Below are 27,170 nucleotides of genomic sequence, written 5' to 3' on the forward strand. Positions count from 1 at the left end.
GATGCTTTGTTTAGCACAGAGATGCTTTAGGGTCCACTCCACACAAGCAGCCAAAGTACAGGCGAGAGCTGAACCCATTAACCAGATCGATCCACCCCAAATTTCCCCAGTCCATGGCAGTTCCTGAGCACATCCTAGAGCTTAACGAGCATAATGCCCCATGCCAAGGCTGCACGGAGCTCACCTCGGCAGGGGCTAGGGCTGCAGCGGCTAATTAGCCACCAGACTAACGAGAGCAGCAGCCCTACCTGCTGGGGCAGCTCTGTGCTTCCCTCCCAGAGCTGGGCAGGGCAGGGCAGGGCAGGGCAGGGCAGGGCAGGGCGTGCTCCTCCTGTCTGAGCTGAAACAGCACCGGCTGCCTGCACACCCACCCTCACCGTGCTGAAGGGCAGTGACGACAGCTCACGCACCTCAGGAGACACTCGCAGCACCTTTTTGTGAGTGCTGTAAGCTTACAACAACGGGAAAGGAGAAGCCAGCAGCGATGCTCATCTGTAAATACTTGAACTCGGGTCTGACTTTGTGCTGCTGCCGCGTCTCTGCAAGGGCTGAAGGTTTTCTCCTGCCAGCAGCGAGATGTGGCTGCCCAGCTCCCAGCCTGCACAACGCAAACGCTGGAAGGAAGGGTCAAAGAGCAGGATGGGATTAAAGCAAAGAAGATTATTCAGTTCCTAAGCCACCCACCGGCCACCGCATGAAGAGCCAGCTGAGGGAGGATTTTACCCAAGGGCCCCAGGGAACGCCAGGCTGAGCGGTGAGGGAAAACCACGTTGAGAACTGCTCTGATGGAGGTGCTCAAAGCATTTAACCAGCCGGCCAGGTGGTGCAGAAGAAGGCCCTTCAGCAGAGCCTCAGAGGAGCAGAAAGGGGACCAAAACAGCACCAGTGAGAGGCTCGAGGACCCCTCCTCTCCCCACCTGTGCTCCCTGCAGAACGAAGCCAGCTCCAGCTCCTGCGCTGATGCCGCACGAGGGCCTGGCCGCGCTCCTCTTCCTCTCGCTGCTCACGCAGACCTGCGCCCAGGCTGGGTTCAGCTTTTCACCAAGGTTTGTCCCGTCCCCACGCTGTGTCAGGAATGCTGGCAGGTGAGCGGGAGGAGGGCTGAGCCAGGCCAAAGGCATTTCAAGCCCGCTGCAGCCGCGTTCACGAGCGTGCAGGCGAATCTACTGGGAAGAGCTCTCTCATTTATCTTCATTACTGCTCCACCTACCATCAATTTACGACAGGCTTTAAAAAAAAAATGCTGCCCCCTCTGCAATCAATCCAGGCCTCTCCCCCCTCGAGCTCCCAGAGCAGCGCGAGCTGGGAGGGACCCCAGCGCCCTGGGACCGGGGGTCGGCTGCTGATCAACATTTCTTCTTCCCCAGCAGAAACACTGCTCCTGGGCAGGTCTGTGGGCCCACCTGATGAACGATACCTCCACCTTGTCTGCTAACAGATCTCTTCCCTTTGCAGATATTCAGTGTTGTAAAACAAAGGAGAAAGTAGCCCTTGAGGACGGGCTGTCTTGCCTTTACTGGCTCTCCCCCTTCCTGTATCAGCACCGACGCTAAAACTGGATCCTTTATCACCTCAAAGAACAGCCCCAGCTGAGAAGGCCGCCCTCCACACCCACACCTGTTTTCACATGACTGAACTCCGGGGCCTCACCGCCTTCCCCTTTTGCTCTTCTCCCCCCACATCAGAGGAGCAAAAATACCTCGCAGCAGGCACGAGGCTCACAGAAGCACCTGGAGCAGCCGCAGGGACAGCCCAGCAGCTCGAATCCATCCGGCAGAAGAGGCACGAGGCTCTTCTGCAGAGGGCTATGGGAGACCGTGCTCGTTTCTTGTTTATTAACGAGCAATTAGCAAAAGCACGAGAAGCACGATGCCCGAGTCAGGCTGCCGGTTAGCCAGAACTAACATCCAGTGCTTGTGCAAGGAGACGGCCCGCTGGCAGGCTGAATGTAATGCAGAGCGCTGGACGTTTGTGCATAGGAGGCCTCCCGAAACTCCCCTTCAGTGCACTCATCTTCAGAAAGCAGATGTTTTCCATCTATAAAAGTTTATGAAGGCTGCAGTCTTGTCAGGGAATACTCGGTTCCACTCACAAGCCCCTCTTAAGTAATCTAAAACGTACAGGGAACCTTTTATGGAAGATCATGTTCTAATTATCTCCCAGTCAAAAGCATGGCTGGACTCAGAAACGAGGAGAAGGAATTGCTAAGTGAGCTCCTGAACAAATTACCTCCTCTGAAGAAGGACACACGGGAGGAGGAGGAGGCAGAGGACACCAGCACCACGGGACCTCCACAAACGCAGGGCATTGTCTGCTAAGTGAGAGGGCCTCAGCCCAGGCACCACCATCCTGCAGGATGGGCACGCTAAAAAAAAAAAAAAAGGATTTGATTTCTGACCTACAGCAATCCAGAGTGCCCACACGGCTCAGTCACACCCCCGTCCTAAAAACCCCTCGTCACAGCCACAAACCTCTCCTGCACAGCATCACATCCATGCTCACACAAAGGTCTTTGCTCTCCTACCTGTGCCGACAGCCTCTTCCCCCAGCGAGGGCGGTGTCCGGACGGCCACGCTGCCTGAAACAGGTCCACATCTCACGGACAGATTTATTGGGGCATTTTGACTAACGTTTGCATAACCTGTCAAGGTCTGTGTGGGAGCTTTCATATCCCTCATTACCGAACACGAGTCATGAAGGGCTGCTCCAGCTAGCAGCAGGGGATTACTGCTCCGAAATCGCAGCTGGTGAGTCACTGTAGGGGAATGCAATAGTCACAGACTGTCACACGTCTGTAACGGATGGCAGCCTGCAGCCAGATTAGAAAAGAAATCAAGAGGTTCTTTAGAGAAGAATCTGAGCTGATGGGGCTACAGTGCGATTGCACAATTCAATGCATCCAGAGGAAAAGGAAAATGTCATTGACCAGACATAACCAAAGCAAGAGCCCCAACAGAGAACTGAAGTCAGCTCCACGGGAGCACCCTTCCTGATGCAACGATGTGGGTGTGTGCTGAGCATTCCCCAAAGATCAGGCTCACCCAGGTGCCTACCAAAAAGCAAGACGCAACAATCAAAGCTGGAAAAGAAGAGGAAAATGCCAAGCACGTGAGCAGCATCCCTGCTCCCTGTCTTCTCCCTGCAGCGCTAAGGGCTGGGGTGTGCAGAGCACACCTCAATTCGGAGGCTCTAGAAAGGAAAAAGGGAGCCAGGAGGCAAGGAGCAGAGCCTGGAAGTGAAGTTGCCTTTATTAAAACTGGGCGGCGTTCAAACCACAGGAGACTGAACACAGAAGCCCACTGCTAGTGCTACCGTCAGTGTAACCTGGTGTTTAGGGGATGTTTTCCCACCACCCACAGACCAGAACAGGGGGCACGTCACCGATGCAGCCACGCAGCCTTCAGCTGCAGCCGAAAGCAGCAAGGAGCCCGCTTGTTCTTCTTCACAGCACACGGGAACGCAGGTACTGCTCCGAGGCTGGCAGAACATCAATCCCATCTGCTCTCGCTGCCCTTGCTACCACCACCATCCTCTGCTCCGAGCACAGCACCGGCGCACATCTGCTCCCTGCCTCCACAGCTGGTCCCGTTCTGAAGCCTCAGCGCAGCTTCACGTGGCTCCCAACCACACACCCCATATATTAGTGGGCCGGGAGGTGCATCTCCCCTCAGCCTGTCATCTCGGGGCAGGGCAACATTAATTTATGGCCGTAAGACCCCCACATGTACGTCTCCTTTTCTCTCTCTCGTGTTTGGCCTCCCCAGCCTGCTGGCACAGGAGGCTGCTGATGCAGTTCGGAGAGGTGCAGGCACTTCGCTCGCCCCCCTCCCCCTGGAATCTTCCTCTCACTTGTGGTCCTTGGGATTCACCCAATGTTTTTCAGAAAAAAAAAAAAAAAAAAAAGAGGACCTCAAGACAAGTATGCATTTAATAAGCAGTGAGACAAATAAGCTCCAGTTATCCCAGCAGAATTACAACACCAGAGAACAATTTTCTGCATTCCTCTGAAGGCCTGAAGGAACCCAATTGCCTGCTCTCAGCCTAAATAGGTACCAGACACCAAGTGCTCCATAAGCAAACAGAGCCCTCAAAGTGCAAAAATGAAATAAGTAAAAAGCTTCACATTACATATAAACCAGCCGTTTGCACCTTGTTATTAATGGTCTTGACTATGACCTTTACACCCCGCCTTGCTCAGAGTCATGGATCTACAAGCCTTGGCACCCTCGCAACAATTCCAGGACAAGGAGGCAGGAACTGAACGGGCCTGGCGGATGCTGGAGGAGACGTGGCAAGGAAAGGCAGGGAACGGGAAGCCTGGGCCAGGAACCGCTCCAGCGTGGCAACCAGGGCTGAGGGGTGACCACCTCCAGCACCAACTTGTCGGCACAATTTGGTGACCGCGGTTTGGGACACGATGGGGAGCTCTGCTGCCACAAACACGCCTGCACACAAGCCAGCAGTGCACGTGTCTCTCCGTTTTCGGGAACACAGGACTCACCCCAGAGCATACAAGTGTGACAGAGCTCGTTACCTATTACCAGATAATTCTGAGGTGGTTTATTAGCACAACCAAACTAGAGCTGCTTCAGGCTGACTCTGTCACAGAGTTTTTATTAGCCTAACCTGCCTCACCGCTGTGCTTTAAGGGTTTGATTATGTTAATATTATAAACCAGTGGAAAGTTGTACCCCTGGAAGCTGTTCAGCACAGTCACCACCTCTGGAGGAGATAACCCTGGAGTGTAAGTGTCTGAAGAGTGCTCTGGAGGCACTGCCACGTGCCTGGCTCGCTCTCACCTCCTTCCCAGGCAACTGGCACTGCAGATCCTGGGTAGGACGCACCATGCCTGTCATGGACTGGGTTGGAACACTCCTCCTTGTGCAATGGGGCAGAGTTACAGAGCTTATTCGTTCCCCAGATAAAGTACACTTATAGGAATAATATACCTGGTGGACACTTGTCAGGCTTAAAGGATTAGCATATCTAAATTACATCAAAGATCAAAAATTTGGTATTGAACTTGCAAAGACTTCACCTGAAGTACGCCAATATTACAAAGTTCTGCTTCAGTAAGGAAACAAATCATGTTTGTGTCATCTCTCTAGATGCATATGAAATAAAGGCCCTGTCCACAAACATATTTAGATACTTTCCATTAAAATCAGTGGTAAAACCGGGCAAATTCACGTGAGAATTTAGTTGCCTAACTGCTTCAGTAGCTTTACTACCTACGGTAACATTTCCCTCTTTCCTTCCTTCCTGTCCTCTTTGGAGATTACTTACACAAAAGAGGTTAGCAGGAAGCAATGCAACATTCCTCTACCTGGGCATCCTGACCAGAAGTTACTCTGGTGTGAGATGCTTTAAGACACTTGGAGCAACAAAAAAATTAAAAAAAATGTGCAAATTCAAATGCTGCCAGCATGAATCAGAGAGACTGCAATTATGCTGCTTCACTGGCTACTCCAAATGAAAATTGGGGAAGTCTACTGCATTACACACAACCTATAAAAAAGGGTTTGGGTTTTTGGTGTCTATAAGGTTACCATAGCGCATGTTTCAGGGAAAACAGTCAATGTTTATCTGTCCTGAGTCATAACTGTCCTGTTACATAGACATACAAGCGACCTAACTGCACGTGGATCGATGTGGCATTGCTGTGGTATGCATCAGGTGGTAAGTCCCTGCTCCTAAGCGGCTACAGAACGTGGCTATAAGGCATGAACAGTCCTGCTAGGAAATCCTACAGAGAGCTCCTCCTTCCTCAAGAATTACTGGCACTTCTAGAAAGACAGGAAGATTTTCATTACATAGACTGTTGCCAGCTATACTTTCAGCCTAAGCCCATCCCCTTTCTGTTACTGTTATGTCAGGGGAGGACAGTGAAAGAAAGCAGCTCTTGGGATGATACATGGGAGGCACTGCTTCATTTATAACCCCACACAAATGCTGGAAAATGTTCAACTTTAAAAAGCATTAGGTTGGTTACCTTATGGGCCCCTGTGGACCAAGAAGTGAAATCGCATGAACACAAGGCATCTATTAATCACCGCAGTGATTCCACAGTGAGAAACAACCCCGATGGCTTACACAACTGGGAAGAGTTGAGAAAACCACCTACCAGTAGTAAGGCACCTCAAAAACATCTTGGTAGCACCTTTCTGTAGGGCTCCTCTCTTGACTCCTCAATGAATTCCAGTGTTTAGCTTGGATTAAAGCCCAGTCAAAACAAATATACAGGGGAGAATAACAATGGCATTGCTACCTAAACATGTGTGCATCCTCTTGGCCACACTTGCAAACAGGAGACACGCAGGTGACCGTTCGTTTTATAGTCAATGTTTACAAGGTAAAGAATTTGAAAAACTCAGCTTTCTGCGTTAAGGGAGATTCTAGGTCAATTCAAATGGTCTGGGATAATACACATCGCATATTTTCATTTCACAATCTGCCAAAAGCTGGAATGACAGCTCTACTACTTGCACGTGCCAGCCAGACCTTTGGCAGGGGGCTTTGCAGAACAGAGAGTACTAGAAGCTGCAACTGTGCTGAAAGACGACTTTTAGAGAATCAGAATTAAGGAATAGTTTATCTGGACTAATTAAAATATCCCCTCATTCATATGAGTGAGTCCTGCTTATGTTAAAGAATTAAATAACTTCAGGATGAAAAAAAAAAAAAAACATCTTTGCTGATTGATTTAGGTACTACTTCAGAGAATGGCGTAGGCTACAGCAAGCTTCTTCCATCAGGATTTAAAAACTAGAATAATTTATGACACCTTTCAGAGAAGCCATCGAGGTCACAGCTTGCATCAATCTTTCACAAAGATCAGTGTAGATTAAGCATGTAAAACCTCCCTATTTATTATGGATAACTGTATGCGTATATCTGTGAAATGTATGAAGATGGGCAACTTGTGTTAGTTAGCATTTATCCACAAGCCCGTGCTATTTTTGCCACTTCCACATTTTAAGACGCCTTGTCTAACACGAGGCTGCTTCCTCAGTACTGAGCAGCAGACCTGAATGTTAAAGAGTTGACATTTTCTCTAATGGGGGAAGAGTGGAAATGGAGGTCACACCAATTACCTCAAAGCACTTGGCTGCCACAGCTATCTGTTCACCTCTGCAGTAAACAGACCCTTGTGGCTGGTCCATATGTGAAGTAATTCCTTTGAAGAGTGCTCCACACCTCAGTTCTCTTCAGGACTTGATATCAACAATGACAGTACTTTTTCTTTGGACTAACACTTGAAAGTTCAGGTCTCCCAACGAGACTCCCGTGCAGATACCACAATCACTTTTGGCAGTTTCAGAAATCACCCTGCCTTTCAAGGCAAAGGGATTTGAAAGACAAAAGATGTAGAATTAAATCTAAAGAAATAACAATATGAAATAGAGGAGCTTATACCACAATTTCCTTGTGTAGCGCAAGCTTACAGGACACAGAAGAAACAAATCTTTCTTTGTACACTATAATCTGTATTAAAACAGAAGCTTACAAATTCAACAAAACTCAATGTGTTAAGAAGTAACATTTTAATAAAGAAAGCAGAGCCATACTTTGCTCTTAACAAATATTTTGAAAAAGGCTTACAAAATTAAATCTAAGCCAGTTATCTGGTGCGTCTGCAGCTGAGAAAGAAGTGTCAATGCTCAAAACATCTGCTCAATTTGTGTTCTCTCATTTCTCACAGAGGAAGTATTAGCTTCCTGTTGTACAAGCGATTAAGAGAGCAATGAGATTATTGCTCAACAAAAGCTATTTTCATAGATGACTACAGACGCCAAGGCCGAAGAAGAAATTCATACAGAAAGCACCATTACCAACATGGAAGCCTGTGAAAGACACCGGTTTGAAGAGCACCTTTCTTTGTTGCCTCCCCACCTCGGTGTCAGCTAACCATGCCCAGCTGGTGCTGGCAGGGACACTTGTGGGAACAATGAAACCGAAGCGTTGTGGAAAGGATGCTCCGGTCAAACTGGAGCCAGCCGATGCCACAGACTGGGCAGCACGAGGACCTCGGTGTTTTCCATAGCGAAGGGTAAAAGGACAGTCCCAAAGAACTGGAAAAAAAAACAAACAGATCACAGCAATAAATGAATTCAAGTTCAAAAACTAATTTCCTTTCATAGGCTCAAGATATGAGCAAAGAAAACCTCTATCTTATAGTGTGTTGCTGCAGAGAAGTGTCTGACTTTAAAACCAAGACCAAAAAAAAGAGAACCCTCTCCAGGAAGCTGCAGCTCTGAGCACAACTCACCTCAGGGACGTCCAGGGCTCAGCCAGAGGCCAGCACGCTGGGAGCACTCACAGGCCAAATCACTCGCAGCACCTAGGCAGAAGCAGGACACGTTAGGACGGTGTTTCTGTGCTGCCACCCTGCCAGTGCCCCGTGCTCACAGCATCAGTAACCAGACGGGGAGGAGGGCAGTGCATTGCCTTGCGTATTCAGGCACGGATTTTTTACAGGTCACCGATCCAAACATGGAAAAACTGAACAGACAACCCGGCGAGACCAGCCCATTCTTCCAGACAGGATCCATATTCTAGATGCCATCTAAACAGTTCCAGAAATAAAGATTAAGCTAAAACAAATGGCGGACGCTCCCCTGCACCTTCTCAACCCATCCCCCCGGGCCTCGTCTTATCCTCACACAAACCCTCTTTTCATGAGGCAGCAGTGACAGGACTCATTTACTTTGAGGGTTTTACTTTGGCCCTCCTGGCTTCTATCATAACCTCAAATATTACATTAAAAAGGCTTTTAAAACATAACATTCACAACAGCGCAGGAGCTTTTCCTCGCAGCTAGCTTCTTCCCTGCCTGCGTGCGTGTGGCACCTTCACATTAAGTGCATGAGTTAAGATGTAGATTAGCAAGGCAAGAAACCTTTGCCCTTGGCATCGACACTCAGCTGTGACAGGAAACTTCAGGCTTTTTTTCTATGAAGTGTAGAACCACTCATTACACATTGGCAGGGAAGTGCACATCTCCAAACTATACACATTTTCTCTTAGATAAGCAAAAGACTCAAGTGTTTATAAATATGAAAAGTTCAGCAGCTGGCTAAAAAGTTAATTCTCCAGTCTCACTTAATGAGCTTTGGGGAAAGTGGTAGGGGGATTTGTTCAGAAAGTAAAGCAGATTGTCACAGAAAACAGGACTTGCCAGACTGGGCTCTGTTTAGTCCTATATTCTGTCTCTAGCTGCCTGCTATCAGGAGAAGGGCAAGGAATCCTCTAATGGGGAGCTACAGCACAACCAGGATGAAATATGTTTTCTCCTTATCTTGCAATCATAAAAATTAGCCAATTTTTAATTTAAGTCCCATGACTTCTTTCTTTGTTGTGAAAATATCAAGCAACCCATATCAAAACACTTTGGAACATGAATTGTCTTAGGACTTTGTCCAATTCCCTGCACAAGAACGTGTTTTCAGTAGGATACTGGAACACTGCTGTATTTTTTCAGTGCTTCAAAATGAACTAATACCAGTCCATTCCAGTAGCGTATATCGGAAAAAAGGTTAGGACTTAAAAAAAAAAAAAACAAATGGGACTGACTTGTCCTTAAGTTAAGCACGTTAGTTGTTTTCGGGAACTTCTGAGCAGACTCTTTACGGTGCCTTCTGTCTGCTGCGTCTGCAGTATTCTCCACAGCAGACTTCTCAGTGCCTTTGTCACGGTTCGTAACAAGGAACTTTGCAAAAAGGACCTTTGCAACATCACCTTTGCAAGATCCTAGACAGCTACCCAGCCCTCCACCTACACAATTATTAAAAAATAAAAATTCATACTGCATGGCAACAAGATCCGTTCGTCTCGTTTTGACAGAAGGTGTTTTTCAGCTTGCTCAGTGCGCTGGACGTACTGCTGTCATCCATTCCCGTACCTCCTCCCCTCTGTCACTTACCAAAGGAATTCCCAACAGCCACCGACCTGTCTCAGGCTGTCAGTAACGGTGTCTCTGAGATCACAAATTTAGCTGAACCAAACAGCAAGGCTGAGCCCTTCCCCACAGCACCCTCTGAAGCCCCTGCAGCCTTTTTGCAGATCATGGGTTCTCTGCCCCCTCACCACCTGAGTGCCTCCCGTGGCACATCTTCCCCTCCTCCTACAGCTGACCCATCTTAAAACCTGAGTTGCAAGAGAACTAATAAAGCCACGGTTGGCTCTAACTAGATGAGTAAATGCTCAGCACTTTGCAAGCATCAGTCCCTAGTGCCTGCAAACCCTTCCACCTGCACAAAACACCCAAATCCCGCCGGCGCCTGCTCCCAGGGCCAGCAACTACGACAGAAGGGCTGCCATCAGTTTCAGAGGGAGCTGAACCGAGTAGGTGCCAGCACTAAAGTCTTTTGTTGATGGCGTATTAGGTTGTATACATTGGAACTAGCAAATGCTTCATTGTGATTTTTGGCCACTTGGAATATTTTTAGCAATTTGCCAAGGTTTACCCTGTGATTTATTACGGAGGAAACAAACTCAAGCACTAACAAATGAAAATATGTAAACTCAGACTTTTAAAGTCAATAGAAAGGTATTCAACTTCTTAAAGCTGTTTAGAGGCATGCAGTTCACTAGATTCAATTGTTGGAAACAACAGTTTAAGAAGCAACTGAAATATAATTTAAGCAGTCGTATTTAAATCAGTTATAGTGAAAACATCCATATGCACAATACTTTTCAATTGTCATTCTTAAAACCATGCGTTAGATTTGCTTGAAATTCAACAGCTCCAGCAATTTGCTAGAAATCCGTTTTGTACCACTTTTTCACTAAGGCCAAAGCGTTCCAAGTATCTACCGTCCAGAACTTTATCATCTCAAATGATTATACTTAATAAGTTAAAACATAATGTTATGAAATAGTACTTGAAATCATGAAAAACACAGGGGTTTTATTTTCATTTAGAAAGTTTAAAGCCCTGAAGTTACCTGCAGGTATAACACTAGATACAGCACAGATTTTTATCCCAGTACTCTTGGGTGGAGCAGGGTGTCATTAAACAGAAGTTTCCATTTTCAGTACAAAATTCTTTTTAGGAAGAATTTCTTCAGAGACTGATCAACATTGGAAGGGGCTGCCCAGAGAAGTGATGGAGTCCCCATCCCTGGAGGTATTAAAGAGACGTGGATGTGGCACTCAGGGACACAATTTAGTGATGGGATTCAGTAAGTCAGGATGATGGCTGCACCTCTTGATCTAGGTTTTTTCCAACCTAGAAGATTCTATCAAAATTCATCTAGGTGCCACATACCTCCAAAGCACAAGACATAATGTTTTGTGAAGTGTTAGCATTCACCACAGCACTATCTATAGCTAAAATACTGAAACAACTTGCAAAGGATCTGAGGCAATCCAGGAATAAAATTGAAAGTGTGAGTTTGATACTGAATATTGTTTCTTAAAGTTTTATGAATGGTTCTGAAAACAACAAGAATAGAATCAAGAGTACGATAACCTAATAAGGAAGACTATTAGTCAGAGCATGAACAAAATTTAACATTAATTCTTTCTAAAATAGCAGAATACTGGAAGACAATGTCCTTCTCAGCAGCCAATCTCAATGGATCAATACAGAATTCACTCCTTTTCTGTTTACCTAACAATGTAATTTCCACTTTTGCCAGTATGAAACTAGAACAGTGAGTGGCAAGAACCCCTTCACCTGTCAGTTACTTGGTGGAATTATGCAGCAACATGCATGCTTCTTGATCATCTTTCCTGCTGAGCAAGCACTCTCCATCCTTTCCTACAGAACGTTAAATAAATACACTGCCAAATGACCAAACCTTGTGATTTTTTCCCCACATTTGGGCACGTCAATTGACATTCAAAATACCATTATATAAAGCCAACTAACTTGTACAAAGTCTTTTTTTGGTGCAAGAAACCTAGCAGAGAGAACTTCACCAAGCAATTCTTTGTTAGCATAACATTTGACCTTGTATCTCTTTGGAAATCATACAACTTTGCTAATGCAGTCCTTACAGAATTAATCAAGCAGATAGTTAGACCCTAGTTACTAGGGATCCAGCCAATTATGAGCAGCACTGAAATTTGTCACTGGCATGTCCAACTACATTTTCTAACATAAAGATCAACAGAAACGTGGAGACGGGGCCCCACTCTCAGACCTGCATGATTTGGATGTTGTAGACTGGAATTACTAGCAAAGCTAGTAGCTGTCCAAGCAGCTTTTTTTTTTTTTTTTTTTTTTTTTTAAACCAACAGTAATACTGCAGAAGGAAGCAGGAAGCATGCTAAAAAGCCCTATATCAAGCCCTGAACAGATGTAGTAAAACATGGCAAATGTCTGCGATATGGAAGCTGGCATCTTTGATTTTTAAAATACAAACACATGGGAAACGTTGGTAACGTAGAAATGACAGAGCCAATACTTACAGCTTTAGTAAAAATGACCATCAGCTCAGGAAACTGGTGTGTAAGGAGTGCAAGCATTGCCGAAAAGGAACACAGGCCTGCTGTGAAGTGGATGAAAAAGGGAAGTTCCTTCTGTGGGTAAACGGAGACTTCGTGAAATGCTGAAAAGGAAAAAAAAAAAAAAAAAAAAGAATATTGACATTTGATAATCAAAGACAGTTTTCTGAATTATTTACATAGTCTTATGCTCAATTCCAGACTTACGGAATGCATAAATTCAGCGTCAGGACTATTGTGCAGCACGCCATATTAAGTCCCAGGACTTTATTCAAACTTCTCAAAAATCTTTCCCCCATATCAAAGGCTCATCTTACTTATCGATAGTCAGTACACTTCCCAACCTTCTTTTTCACTTGCACAGGATTTATTTCTGAAACATTTCATCAGCCTTAGGTTTTGGTACTCTTTTAACAGGACAGAGGGAAGAGTTACAAAATCCACAGGCTGTCAAAATCACCAAGATCATTTTAAACAATTCAGGTGTTTTCAACCACCTGAAGCATTAACTCTGTTATCTGCCCTTCCTGTGAGATCAAATGCACAGCGTGTACAGAACCACCACCACGTTATATATACATGCAAAGTAGCTCCTTAATACTTTTCAAAGATTTCTGGTTGGTAGACTACAGTAAATTTTTCAGAGCAGCTGACAGAGCAGACCTCAAAGCAAACAGTACCAGGACGAGGTTATAAATTCTCCACATAGCAGTTCCTTGCAATTTCCAATCTACGGTAACAAAATCACAAGAAGGTGATTAGAAAGGCTAAGGGGCTGGCATATGGAGCTTTCAGCACTCAAGACACTACAACTGGTTGCTAGCTGAGGACCTGCTTGGTGAATTTGCAATTACTTACCGGCCGTGAATACCTGCAGCTCTAACTTTTACCCAGTGATTTTGAATGGTTTTTAAATGAAGAAAAACCTTTCCACAGACATAAGTAATTATGAAAGGACTGCACATTTCTTCACAAGCTGGTTTTAAATCTAACAAAAGCTTCAAACTTTAAGTATATCTTTTTGGAAAATACAAAAACACAATTGCACTAATTCTCACTGTATTTGTTTTACATTTTGTACTTGTAGGGTTTTGATACACAACAGACTGAAGTCTGAAGATGAAACCTCAGTTATTGTTTCTGAATGTTGGCACATAAGGCAAGTTATCATTATAAAAGCAAGCCCAACAAAAGTGACTTGTGCTATTGCAATTCATAAGTGGCAGAGTATTGGGGTTCTGTTTTGCTTTTAAGTGTATGATTTTGGAGCACAGCTAGGCAGAGCATTTGGAGTTCCATCTAGTCAGAGACGTTTAATGATATCCCAGAGATTATCAGTTCACTCATTAACAGACAATCAGCCCTGCTATGCCACGATACAGTACGACAGCAACACAGTCTTTACTTGAAAAATCAAAGAAATTACTTTGTCTACTAAGGAATAAGTGTCATGCTCTCATAGAATGTAGAATCTCACCTGATTTTTAAAACACAGAGATATACAATGTAAAGAAAGCCATAACCTAAGCTGGAAGGATTCCTTTTGCGCTAGTTTTTCCTACATTTGTTAGCTACAATCAAATCCAAAATAGGTAAGGACAACAAAAGGCAACTCCATACGTTCACAGCCATTTGGGAACTGTCACTAGTCAGATCAATCCAGGATTTTTGCATTACTAATATGGCCAACATAATGTTTTAAATTTATCTATTTAAAGTAAAGTATCAAGATTTCTTGAGGAAGTACTGCAATAAAAGTGTTAAGATGATTTTATTTATGGGTAGTTTTATATTTAAAACATAACAGGAATGCGTGAATGATCGTGTTGAAATATCTGCATGTGTTGGTGTTTAATTATGCTGAGAAGTCTACAAGTTAGGGTTAGTCACTAACCGAGGAATTCCTTCTGCAATATCCTGCGTAAGTGAGAAACGAGTAATTTAAAGCAGTCTGGGGGCAAATTTAAATTACACATTTTAAATATAACTTCAGGTTTGTTAAATAGAAACACGTATGTGCAGTTTTGCTTTCCACAGCTGTGGTCTCAGTGGGTCTGATGGTGCTTTTGCAGTAGCTCTTTTCAGTCCTGCGGGACTTGTGTTTCTTCACAAAAGGAATTCTATTAGCATGTACAATAAAGGATCCAATTCTAATTTATATTAATGCTATTTTTCTAAGTATGATGAGCATAGGCATTAATGGTTTATTTTCAGGTTGCCTTACCAAAGCAATAAAACTTGCAGGTTCATACTTCCATGAAGTAATCTCAAAGTACTGGACATTTGGAGAAGACTTACTTTTCAGTGTTAGTATAAATCTATAAAATGATCTAAATGGATAAAAATTTCCAAGAAGCGTAGTGTCCAACAGATTAGTATGTATCACTGAATTAGTGACAGAAAACAAAATAACATCCTGTGAAGATTCTCTGAAGGATCACAAACACATTCTGCTAGATACTTGAACGCAGGACTGAAAACAAGCATTCCATCCTTGCTAAAAGGAAACAACTCCTCTACAACAGTTTTAAAAGAAGTCATGGATTTCATAAGTAATTTAAAGAACTGGTCCATTTAGTTGCTGTTAAAAATTGCCAAATGTAGGCTGACGGTACCACACGCAGACTTTATCTTTGAAGAAGCCATGATGTTTTTACAGAATCGAGCTAATGTTTGGCCTACACACCTGTGATATGCTTAAGGACCGTTTGGGAGGGACATCAACAAATAGCTGAATGCCCTTCAAGGGAAGCTCTTAACTAAAAAACATTGTAAAGTAAATAAAGAACAGCACAAATTGAACACGTCCTTCAGTTATGTTTTATTATCGTTACCGCTTATAAACCACTTACTTGGCAACAGTTCTCTGTCTGCTGTTTCTGTGCAACTTGGATAGGGATAGAAAAGATGACCTTTCTCTAGTGGGTACGGGATCATCCTAAATGCTGAAAAAGAGCGAATGACATTAGATCTGTATCTGAATCGAGCGATCAGATTCTCACAAACAAAACCGATTGTGATTGAGGTGAATAAAAGGCAGAGATTAGCCTATTGTACAGAAAAAAAAGGAGAGATACTTACTGCCCTCCCATGTACAGTGCAGCAGATTTAGAGCCCCTTCTATTCTCTTCCAGTGCTGGAGATGAAAAAAGGCATATGCTACTGCCTCACTGTCCCCTCGTTTCAGGATATGCTCTGGAGGTAGAACCAAACTTTTCATTTCTAGTAAGTACTGAAAGTAAAAAAAAAAAAAAAAAAAAAAAAAAAAAAAAAAGAAGGAAAGCACACCTGGTTACATAGGATATTCCAAAATCCTTACTAATTGTGAAACAGGATCGCTTGAGGCATAGGTGAGCACCACACAAAGACCAGCTTCTACCTGCTGGTAACGCAGCTCAATCCTGACACCAGTCAGGCAGCATTTTCACAGCAAGTGAAAAGCACCAAGTCACATCAGCATAGGCTCAAACCAGGGCTTTCACACATACAGTATCAGAAAAAAGCACTTATGTCAAGGCAAAAAAAATTCTTGTGGAATATACACAAAGTATAATGATACATGTACAATAGCCATGAACTACAAGTTTAGGCTAATAAAAAATCCTATTTGTGCTGATCATTTTAGCAGTGCAAGTTTCAATGTAGGAGGATAAATATTTGTTAGCTCCCAAGTATCAGCAGCAAATCAGAAAGCATCAGTATGCTAACCAAAGGAAGAATAAAAAGCTAAACCCAAAGTCTTATTTTAATGTGTTTTTTCAGTGCAATCACAAAGAATCTCTGCTTTCAGTTTTTAGTTCCAACTTTTTCCCTACATCAGCAGAACGTGATGCACAGAAAGGTTAAAGAACACAAGGATTTTCCATTTTCCTTGAAGCATAGGACATGCAATTTTGCTTCTTCACATTATATTAAAAAAGAGAGCTATTCCTTTTGAACTTCACTTTAAAAAGCAGATGAGTATTTTTGAAAGAATTGATGGTTTCAGCTCTAGTATGTACCTGTGGGTTGGTCTCTCCCAGCATACAGTGTCTCATTCAGTAACAGCCAAAGCTAATCCACATCTTTGATCAATGTAGCTGGCAATTCCTTTGACTGTCTCCCAAAGTGTAAGAATGCAGCTAACTCACCGATTTATTTCAGCAGATGCCACAAACTATGAGATTATTTACTAATCCATTTTGAGGACTTAACTTTTCCCATTCAGATTCTTGAAGGAATGTAGTAGGGGTTGTGCCCCGGCCAAATAAAGCACATTTACTGCCTGGCTAGGTTTTTCTCTTAGTGCCTTGGGCCCACACTCTGGAGGGTAATATTCTTGCTAATCCCCTCTAATCTTCTTCATTTTTTTTTTTTTTTAACACAGTAAAGGATCACTCACACAGGGCTGCTGTGGGAAAATGGTCTCAAATATCTGCCCTTTGACCTGACTCCTCATCTCTCCCCAGTGCCCAGTTTTCAATAGCCCTAACCACTTTAAGGGAATACAAAGTCGTGATGAAGCCCCACTGCAAGTATTGCCACAACATCCTGATGCTAAACTCTATGTTTGGGTGGTCATCTATAACACCCATACGTTACTACATAACCAGCAAAATTCCAGAATCTGGAAGGTTTTAATGTCCATACTTAACCATAAAACAGGCAAGGTATTAGCACTGAAAATGTTAGGTTTTTGTTGTTGTTGTTGGTTTTTTTTTTTGCAGATTTCAGAAAGTCATTCTACTCAATAAAAATTTAGAAGACACTCAGAAGATGATTGGAAATGAGTATTTCATACATTATCATAATGCAGTTACAGATCTCTAATTGGAAATGGCTTTAGAGCACCATTTTTCTAGCACCATAAAATGCTTTCCTTACTTTCCAAACAAAACCCATCCTTGTAAAAGCATAACTGAGAGCAAAGAGAAAAAGACACCCTTTTCCTTATGCAAAATGTTATGTGTAAAGAAAACCACTTTCATTGGATACAGGAGCAAAGGGATTTCTACTTTCTAAATTCGTTTATTTTCAGCCTATGGATCAGAACAGACTGCAAATTCAAAAACCAGTTTTTCTTCCCTGATAGTCCACTGCAATCTCCTAGGAACGCTATTAGACTTGTTTGTAACCTTCCTCTCTGCCTTTTTATTATTTGACTGTGAGAATTTCAGAACTCCGTGGAGTTCTCAATAAAATTCTGCCATGCAGTCTAATAAAGTAGTGTTTCAAGGTAACATCGTAATAAAAAACTCACCAAGAAAACCGGACAGATACAATTAGAAGGGAAGATCAAATTACTGGAACCTGGATTCAGTTTCCACAATTGTTTGTAAAACTACTGAGCATATTTTGCAAACAGTCTGTCTGAAATTATATCTAACTTCTTTAAAAAGGTGTATGAGACTCCTGAAATAACTGAAGGACAAACAAAACTTAAAAAAACTTTTAGACGATGATAATGCGTTATAATCTTCTTCCCCTAAAGGCAGAGGCAAAAGAAAAATCTGTCTGAGACTGTCTGAAATGAACTTGCTACGCTCTTGATCAGTCATGCAAACAAGCAGCAATTTCTCCCAGCAATTAGCTTCCCCAGTGCACATTCTATTGGATTGGACAGGCAGACAGAACAGAGTGGTTGGATAATTCGAGCCTTCATAGCAATAGTCATCCGGACTCCACCATCATTTGCAGAGGATTAGGTCCAGAACTAAGCTAACCTTCTGCATTCAAGGTTTCAAACTGAACACATCAATATTGCTCGTACAGTAAAAAGCCACATAGAATTTTATTTTCACACCATGCTCAGTGGAATCCACACCTTGGCCACTTCACATAATGACAGACGTTAAACGTAGAAGTACTGATTCTTATTCTTGTTTAAAAACAAAGAGTAAGTGACAGATCTATCACTAACCAGAGTACCACAGCCTTACTTCTAAGCATAACATCTAAGTATTTTGAAATACTATGAGCGGTCATTGTTTGGTGAACTTAACTTGGCTCAGGGATTTTAAATGTCTAAATTTGTATTTGTTAATATTTGCCCTTACCCAACAGCAGGCCCTCAGTAAGACATTGCCAAATTTTCCAACAAGTTAGACAATTTTTATTTTATTTTATTTTATTTATTTATTTATTTTGTAACAACACTACCAGAACATAAGCTATTACAAAAAAACTAATTCTGGCAACCAAACCTTTATGATATAAATACTAGACGGTTTAATAACTCAAGCGCCAGAGTTATAATCAACTTCAGGGAAACATGAGGCTAAAAAGGCTCAAACAAGACGTTAACATAAGATGACTTCTTTTAGAAAACAATAACGTGGTCCAATAGCAAATAAAATACTCTTACCTTTGGAACATGAGGGTTAAATTCCACAGCTCTGTGAATTGCTTCCACGGCATTTATTTCTGCTGTACTAAGCCCTCTTTTGGAGGCAGTTTCTGGGGAGAACCTAAAGAGGAAAATTCATATTGAAAAAAAGTAATAAATAATAAAAGCTATCCAGATGTTTATTTTCTTTATAAGCTTGGAGTTCATTAAAAATTGACTGATTCATCAAGATAGATAAATGCTGCTAGGAGACAAACATTCGTGCTAATTTAGGTATCTTGACTGTCATCCAAGCCCATATGACAAAGATATGTTAAACTTTGTGAAATTTCATGTCAATTACCCAAGTGATTGAGTGCCCAAGTCTTTCATAAGACTGATAGAATATCAGCTAGCAGGACTTAAAGCCGAAATCAGCTGCATAAATGGATCAGAATGAAAGTGAAATGCCATAAAACCCACCACAATTACCTATCACCCAGTCCACAAATTAAAGAACTGATGAATGCCACAAGCAAGATACTGAAAACAAGACTTATACAAAGGCACACGTGCACATTGGTCTTCAAAAAAATACCTTCACCTGTATTAACTCTATGGATGCTTAAAATAAACCTTAAATTATGCTTAACTATACAGCTAATTATTATACATAACTACATGCATATTAAAATATGCACAAATTGATCTTAGAAATATAAATGTTACGTATTGGATTTCGACCTTTTAAATTCGTATTTTGCAGCATGACCCAAGATTAGCAACAAACCACTGTTTTCACCGTTGTGCTTGCTTACCTTTCTGAAACAGCTCTGGCTTTTAACAGGGCTGCTGTGTAACATATGGCTGCTGATTTTGGAAGACTAATATCTATGATAAAATAAAACAATTAGGCTGTAAGATTTTAAGGCAAGACAAACATTTGCAAACCCATTTCCTCTGAGCTTAGAGATTTTTATTTTGGTACACCATACAATAAATGTAACATCTGAAACATTTCAGCTTTGATTAGAAACTTTGAATTGCTGTGCACAAGTCTTCTTTCTGGTCACCAGTCAGATTAAAAACCCAGAGTTGTAGTTAGATGGTAAAGAGACTAAAACAAAGCAAAACACTGAAACTGAATTCAAAGAGAAATGTGTGTATAAATATACGCTTAAGAACAGCGTGCTTGTCCTGTATTAACCCACAAAGGTTTAAAATAAGCCTCCAATCTTTACCTAATTTTGCAACATTAACACAGAGTTTTACAAAATACTGAGAGACTGACTAGAAGCCGACCAAAAAAAATATTACATTACAGACAGGTAGACAAATTTTAATGAGAACACAATTTCCATTCTTTTCCAGTTGCATAGGAAAAAATTCTATTAGTTGCAGGTTTTATAGAACATCTGAGGCCAAGTTTGAGTTGACAATTATAGATTAGAATGTTAGCACTCCACGGTACAAGTTTACTTTAAAAGCAGACAAAGTCTGGGGTCTAATTCCCAAGTACCATGTTGTGTATAGTCAGATGGCTCTTGCTTTTTTTGTAAATCCCATCCTGGGCTTGTCCATCACTTACTAGAAGTCTGGCTGTCGTGTCAAGCAAAACACAGGGAGGCTATGGAGAGTTTGAAGTTCATACTCATTTTTCCAGATGCTTAGAAAAAAATCAGAAACCTTTTCTTAAGAAAAGTGTCACAATTTTTGATGCTAAGATAAAAAAGTGCCAGGAAAAAAAGCAAATGTTTGTTAAATTAATAAAAACCCACACAGAAGAACATAGATGATCAAATAAAAGAAACTGGGAGCTAGCGTGACCACATAAAATGGGCACAGAATTTTGACAAGAACATATTTTTTTTATTCCCTGAAGCTATAAAGAACAGAAACACAAGAGAGGACATATCGACTCCTTAAGGGCATTGAACAATTGCCAAAAACATCCTGCTTCCATGTTCCTCCATTTTAGAGATGATTTAATGGACAGATTTGACAGCAGCACTGTGTACACTAATGATGTGGGCATTATCTAGGTGACAGAACTCCGAGGACAGTAAGAAGGTAAGAATATACTTTATTAGCCTTTCTCTAGGCTCGTACAACACCTGAAACGTATTACTTCAGATGCAAAGTGAAAGCAAACCACTGCCACTTAATGAACGAGAGCTTGTATACCACTAATCTCTGGCAAGCAGCATGCTTGTATGTCACTAATCTCTGGCAAGCAGCCTCACTATTACAGAATCTTGAGGCCAAGACTGGAGCACAACAGAAGGGAAGACTACCTTTTTCAGCCTATTTACATCAATTACTTAGGAGGCTATGTGCTAACTGAGAAAGGCTGATGAAATTAGGCATAACCATGGATGCAGAAGAGATTAAAAATTAAAATAATCCTTGAGCTGAGGCAAAGTGAGCTCCAAGATATCTTTATGAATTAGTGTTAACTTAACATAAAAGGTGTGCATGGGCTATAGGTCGCCTACATTTGAGCTCACAATTCAAAATAAAAGAAACAACCCACGCTCTGGAAACACCTACTTGTTGCTGATGAAGGGAATCTAAGTCAAAGAGCTGAGACACTGGTTAGACGTCTGCTTTCGGACAGGAAAACCTTGCCAGTTCACCTATGCACTCACACAAAGCCACCAGTATTTCCCAGTATACATCACTTACCATCATACTTCGCTAAAACTGCCTGGACATCTGCGTAAGCCTGTAACTCCAGTAGCGCCTCCAGGAGGTTTTCGTGAATATTCAGCATGCTGAGAAGTGGAAACTCTTTCATTAACTGCAAATGAGTAAAGAGAAATAAATTAGGCACATACAGATTTTCACTTGAACCCCAGAAATATTTAATAGAAATCAGCATAATAATTTAAGCTTTTTCAATGTTCTTTTCTCTTCTAGCATTCGGAAGTAGCACGTAAACGACATGAGAAGTATTGCATTATTTCTACCTTACAGTCACCAGGTTTTTCCTCTATTCACCTACTACAAAATACATATACCAAGGTTCACAAAATCTCTCAGCCCAGATTTGCGTATCTCCCACAGTGGGTTGATTTGGTCAGTAACACTTTCCCATGTCAAAACAGCCTATGATAAATCTTTGGCAAGTGAAAGAAAAATTAGGAGGAGGCATAAAGCTGGCTGTTTTGACAGGTTAGTTGTTAAGCCAAGCACAAAGGAAACTGGACAACAGAGCTTTGAACTTACGACATTATATAACAAAAATTTGAACCACAGATATGAGAAATAAAAAAAAAACTGTTCTCAAAAAAATCATAAATCTTGATGTGCAAATCTCATTGGGAAATAATTCAATTAGATTTACTATGATGCCTACAAAAGGATTTTAAACCAACAGTTTGAACGATGTGACTGAAAACAACAGGAGTTGCTCCCATTTTTTTTCTAAGTACTCACATCTCTCATCATTTTGACTGCTTCTCGTATTCTTCCAAGTTTTCTTGCACACATAGCTAGTCTTCTTTTCACATACACCAGTACGTTGGTGTCTCTTCCTGATGAAAAAGAGGAAAACAATAATCTACCAGTTTTAACCCTTTACTCTTCCTCTCCCAGAAACACAACAAAAATCCCACAACCTTCTTCCTAACCATATGTAAAAGCAAAACATAATCACTACTGCTGTCCCAACCAAAGCCTGTCTAGACTAATCCCAGAAACTTTTAAATAGGCTAAATATTTTTTTTTCCAAATCAGTGGTGTGAAAACAGAAGATGTTATGGCCAAATACTAATTGTTCCATTAGCCTGCTCTATCTACCCTGCTTTCCAAGACAGTAACGCATCCAGCCTCAGCAAGACAACCTGTGATGAGTACACAGCACAACTGCCACTTTCTAGATGCATTTGGGTACTACATAAGATCATAGAGCACATGCATAAACATACTAAAAAAGCAGGAAGCGCCTCACTGAATTGAAAAGCAAACTAGAATCACTAATTATTAATTTAGTTGTATGTTTCTGCTCACACAAAAATAAGTTTTTGATTTAAAAGTGCTTACTTAGCTGTGCTTCATGCTGTGGACTTTGGGAATGGCAGTTCTGAGACTTTCTGTAAATCATTTCTCCTGCTTTCAGAGCCTGCTTAAAGTACTTCTCAGCATCTACAATAGTTGTTGCTTCTTCCTCTGCTAGAAGAACATACGCAGTGGCACAACTGTAATAAGGAAAAAAGCCACAGATCATTCGGAGGGACAAAATTCACTATTTTTGAATAAATATAGAAGAATCAGAAACAGGGAGTTTTCACATACGTTAAGTATCTAAACATTGACAATATTAAAGTACCAGATTATTAACTGAGTCATGTTAAAATTAGTAGCTCTATCCAGTAGATAGACCTAATTACACAAAAACAGCCAGAGTACAGAAAGAAATGGATCAGAGAAGTGCATTGGATTCTTTCATTTATGTTGTATGAGTATTTTTAAATCCCTTACAGGAATGGCATCTATGAACCTCAAATACAGCGTTACCACAATGCCACCACTGACACACGTATGATCTCATATTCAATTTAGACTCTTCCACTTCAGTATAAGATTTCTCCTTTGTTATTGTGATGGAATCTTTTCTAATAGAAGTGGAGAACAAAAGCTATTTTAAAATTTAAAACAGTTCAATACTTGAATGTAACTTACAGCCATGTGTGTAATTCTCACACTCACAGAAATCCTCCTTCAGCTGTGCAGAACTTTGCTAATTATTATTAGAAGACACTGACAGTGAGCTCAACATGAATCCATTTATTCTTACAGATTAGAAACAAAGCAAATGATCTTATACTCTAAACTTACTCATTGTTCAACTCTAAAGCCTGATACGCAGCTTTAATCCGGGCTTGAGGGTTTCTCTCTCGCCATGCTTTCTGCATTACTGTTGCAAAAACATTTAAAGACTGGTGAGACACAGACAGGCTGGGGAAACAGCTGGTAGCAAAGCAGAAAAGGCGAGGCAATGCTGGCTGCTCAAGTCTCAATTCTGCATTAACACTGACTTCTACTTTGCAAATTCCTGTTTTCCGTGTAACTCTTGTAGGTAATAGTAAATAAATGTTTTAACTCCTGCAAGAGCTTCTAGCAAAAGCAGCAGAACCTTGTACCTGCTCATTATGTCACAAACCTAATCTGAGATAGCAACACCATCAGGAAGATTATTCACTGACCATTTGAAAACTCCTACACTGAGAAGCAAAGACAGCTTACATAACCAGACAGATGTACAATTTCTAAATTGCTACAGATTTTGGAAACATTTCCCAAGACTTGTTGAAAGCTTGGCAGGAGTGATCGTTAAACACAGGTTCTTGCACAGACCTGCACAGAATTTTAATTTAAGCTTTCAAACAGAGCTTCAAAGAAACAATGGTAGAGGTAAGCGCTGTGTTGCACGGGCATACTTTAAGTATGAAATACGCATAAAATGCTTCAGTATTGAGACAGCTGCCAGATAATAAAGGGTTAAACAGTTTTTTTCTAAATTTACAAAGCATATCAGAGTGGCATAGCCAGATGACAAAGCCAATTCAATATACACTGTATTACCACCTTATTAGAAAGCGTTACAGGAAGCAACTAAAAAGGGTGAAATCTATCCCTAAACCTTTCCCCACTATTCTTCCATTAGGGAAGAATGGGAATCCCAAACTGGAAGCCAGTTTCTAGCAAAAAACACTCAACTTACTTATAGCTACCATTTTCAGTGCAGAACTAGCAGCTTTCACACCAAGCAACAGTTCTGAAATCAGTCCAAAACCTTATGTTCGTGGAATTGCATATCTGGCCTATCTCAAAGTATGATAAGAAAATTGAGGAATCTATACATGTTTCTTTTGGAACAAAACCTTCTGCTGTCCAGCAAGAACACCATGGAAAAATGTTTGAGTTTTCTTTTGGAAACAAAATATTAGTCTTGGCTTCGTAAGCGAGACAATACACTCCATTTGTGAAACAAAAACACATCACTCATATCAAACATGTCACAGCTAGCTGACGCGTAACGCTTCCGGAACTTGACAAATTGGTAATAGCTAACACCTAGTCTGACAATAACCAGGTAGAGAGCATACTCTGCACTAAACATTTGGAATACAATGACAAAACAACGGAGACTGCACTATTCATTATTGTAGTTCAAATGAGACCACTTCATTGGTTACTGAAAACCTGGACAGTATTCTCAACATCAGGTTGTTAATTATTTAAAAAGCGTGAGATCTTAAAACATGTCAGGATCCTGATAGTCTTAGATAAAGCACAAAGTAAAAAACGTCTTTTCTCTGACACCACCTATTAAAGCTCCTAGATAGTAGAGAAAGGCTATTGCAGAAAATATTTGACATGACAGCTTGTACTACCTTGAAGTGTATTAAATATAGCCACTTTACAGACTCCAACTGTTATGTGTGCCTTGTGCATACGACACTGGTACCTGTATCTGAAGGCCGGAGGGCATCTGTGTCACACGTGAAAAAGTTCTGATGGTCTTGAGCAGACAAATTCATGTCGTAGTATGTCAGGGGCTCCTTCCCAGTCACCCACGTGTATCTTTCAATGGGACAAAGTTCAGTAAGATGCGTTGCTGATGCAAAGGAGGATATCTGATGTACTTAACAACGAGCTAGTGCAAATTTTATTATTGTTATTAATAAAAGACTGGAGTTGCTAATCAGAAGTTTTCAAGTACTCCTGTTCCATAATCTTAACAGTTTGCCAGCAGGCTTCCTGCAGAAGGAAAGTCGTTTTGAGGCTAATCAACTTGAAAAACTGCTTCCTATGAAGCAGCTTTTTCTACAAAATAATACTAGGAGACTTAAATACAGTTGTATCTGTTTAATAAGAGACATTTAAGATTCTGAATCAGTCTCAGCCTCTGAATAAAACAGTAACAGCTGTAAGATCATGACTTTCATAGTTTTTGAAAGAAGATGAAAATAATTCCGGGAATACTTTTCTCCTACTTTACTCTCAAATAAATGACGATATTTACAATAATATTTGCATTCTTAACATTGAAACTGCCAAAGCTTGGAGAGGTGCCTTTTAAACACAGGATTGGCATCAATCACCCCTATAATCTCACAGGTTTCAGCTGTCTCCCAATATTACTAGTACAAGCCCTGCAGAGAAGTCATGTGTATGCTCCCAGTTAATTTTAAAAACGTACAATGGAAAGTAAGATAGTTAATACCTGCTATACTCTGCCCCTCTGAAAAGATTAAGAGGATTTCGCCACACCTTGCACTCTGAAAAGAAAGCATTTACTGAGTTAAGAGCAGAATTATTACCACCTTGATTTAAAATGCAATAATGCAAATGCAATTTTACTTTAAAAAGCAATTTTTATCTTAGATTTATTTGACCTGAGCACAATCATATAATCTTTATAATCTCCCTGAATTTCTGCTATCACTTAAATATTTTTGCTCCCCACCGTTGTTGTGGTACAAAAGCACATGTGGGAAAGATTAAAGAGTGCCATTTACATTCAAGCAATATTACCTTGCACATGTTTAGAATAGCTAATACCTAATGATCCTTAAACACTTTTAACTGAATGCGTGAGATATTTTCTAGATGATGTTTTTAATAACGAATGTTTTAGATCAAAGATACATTATCACTTGATTTCTTTTATCATATTAATAAAACGCATCGTAAGGCAGAGGCCTTTCCCCAGCTGCTACAAGCACTAATGCTGCGTCAAAGCCATTTAAAACTCAACTCATTTGAACCAGTCGCCTGCAAGCTTAATGAAAGCTGTTGGGACACATTAACAATCACCTGGCATATTCTGCCTGTTTGCCTCATTCTCTCCAACTGAGAACGCTGCTGGTGCTGGAGGGCTGTTTTCCACACCACCAATGAGGGGCCTCAGATGACTCACAGATACCTGCTCGATGAAAGAGGTGCCATATTTTCGGAAATGCCACCACTCAAATACCTGTTATGGGAGAAAAAAGCATCAGAAATTTCCTTAGGCAACACCCTTCCAACATCAACATCAGAGATGAAAAGCAAATTGCACAGAACGAGGACATCCCCTTGCAAATTATTACAGACAGGACCGATCTACATACAAATTAATACTAATTATCTGTTTCGAGCCTGTCTTGTCATGTGGAATTACCCCCATAACATAGAAGAGATTGGAAAAAACATAAATATTAGCCTAATCATCTTACTCTCCCCCCAGGTTGTTAGGATAACTCCTAAACTCTTTCAGAAAGTGCCTCGATCTTATACACCAAAGCGTGCTGTACGGGGAAATTACACCCGCAGGCACAACGTGGACATAGCTTTTTCACTTTACAAAATTAATCCCAAATAATAAAGCACGAAATGGACAGCTAAAAGAAGCCTGAGATCCTTA

The 27,170-nt window shown here is 41.4% G+C and overlaps 2 protein-coding genes across 8 annotated transcripts in view; both read right to left on the minus strand.

Moving 5' to 3' along the window:
* The window catches only part of LOC311423626 (uncharacterized protein), a 44,588-nt gene extending 37,210 nt beyond the window's left edge, over positions 1–7,378 (minus strand). Inside the window, exon 1 of the mRNA XM_084497880.1 lies at positions 7,095–7,378. The gene's annotated coding sequence lies outside the window, so the exon portion shown is untranslated. The remainder of the gene's footprint in view (positions 1–7,094) is intronic.
* Positions 7,379–7,529: 151 nt separating this feature from the next.
* The window catches only part of ST7L (suppression of tumorigenicity 7 like), a 34,330-nt gene continuing 14,689 nt past the window's right edge, over positions 7,530–27,170 (minus strand). For all 7 annotated transcript variants that reach the window (XM_084497871.1, XM_084497869.1, XM_084497872.1 and 4 more), the window contains 14 exons: positions 26,582–26,741; positions 25,989–26,043; positions 25,230–25,345; positions 23,597–23,675; positions 22,802–22,956; positions 22,196–22,293; positions 21,443–21,557; positions 19,576–19,648; positions 18,797–18,899; positions 15,535–15,685; positions 15,306–15,398; positions 12,418–12,557; positions 8,270–8,341; positions 7,530–8,072 (listed from right to left, as the gene is read on the minus strand). In XM_084497871.1, the coding sequence (XP_084353997.1) occupies positions 8,288–8,341; positions 12,418–12,557; positions 15,306–15,398; positions 15,535–15,685; positions 18,797–18,899; positions 19,576–19,648; positions 21,443–21,557; positions 22,196–22,293; positions 22,802–22,956; positions 23,597–23,675; positions 25,230–25,345; positions 25,989–26,043; positions 26,582–26,588 (1,239 nt within the window). In that variant the 5' untranslated portion in view covers positions 26,589–26,741 and the 3' untranslated portion in view covers positions 7,530–8,072; positions 8,270–8,287. The remainder of the gene's footprint in view (positions 8,073–8,269; positions 8,342–12,417; positions 12,558–15,305; positions 15,399–15,534; positions 15,686–18,796; positions 18,900–19,575; positions 19,649–21,442; positions 21,558–22,195; positions 22,294–22,801; positions 22,957–23,596; positions 23,676–25,229; positions 25,346–25,988; positions 26,044–26,581; positions 26,742–27,170) is intronic.

Source organism: Aythya ferina, assembly GCF_964211825.1.
Source record: "Aythya ferina genome assembly, chromosome: 25".
NCBI lineage: Eukaryota > Metazoa > Chordata > Aves > Anseriformes > Anatidae > Aythya > Aythya ferina.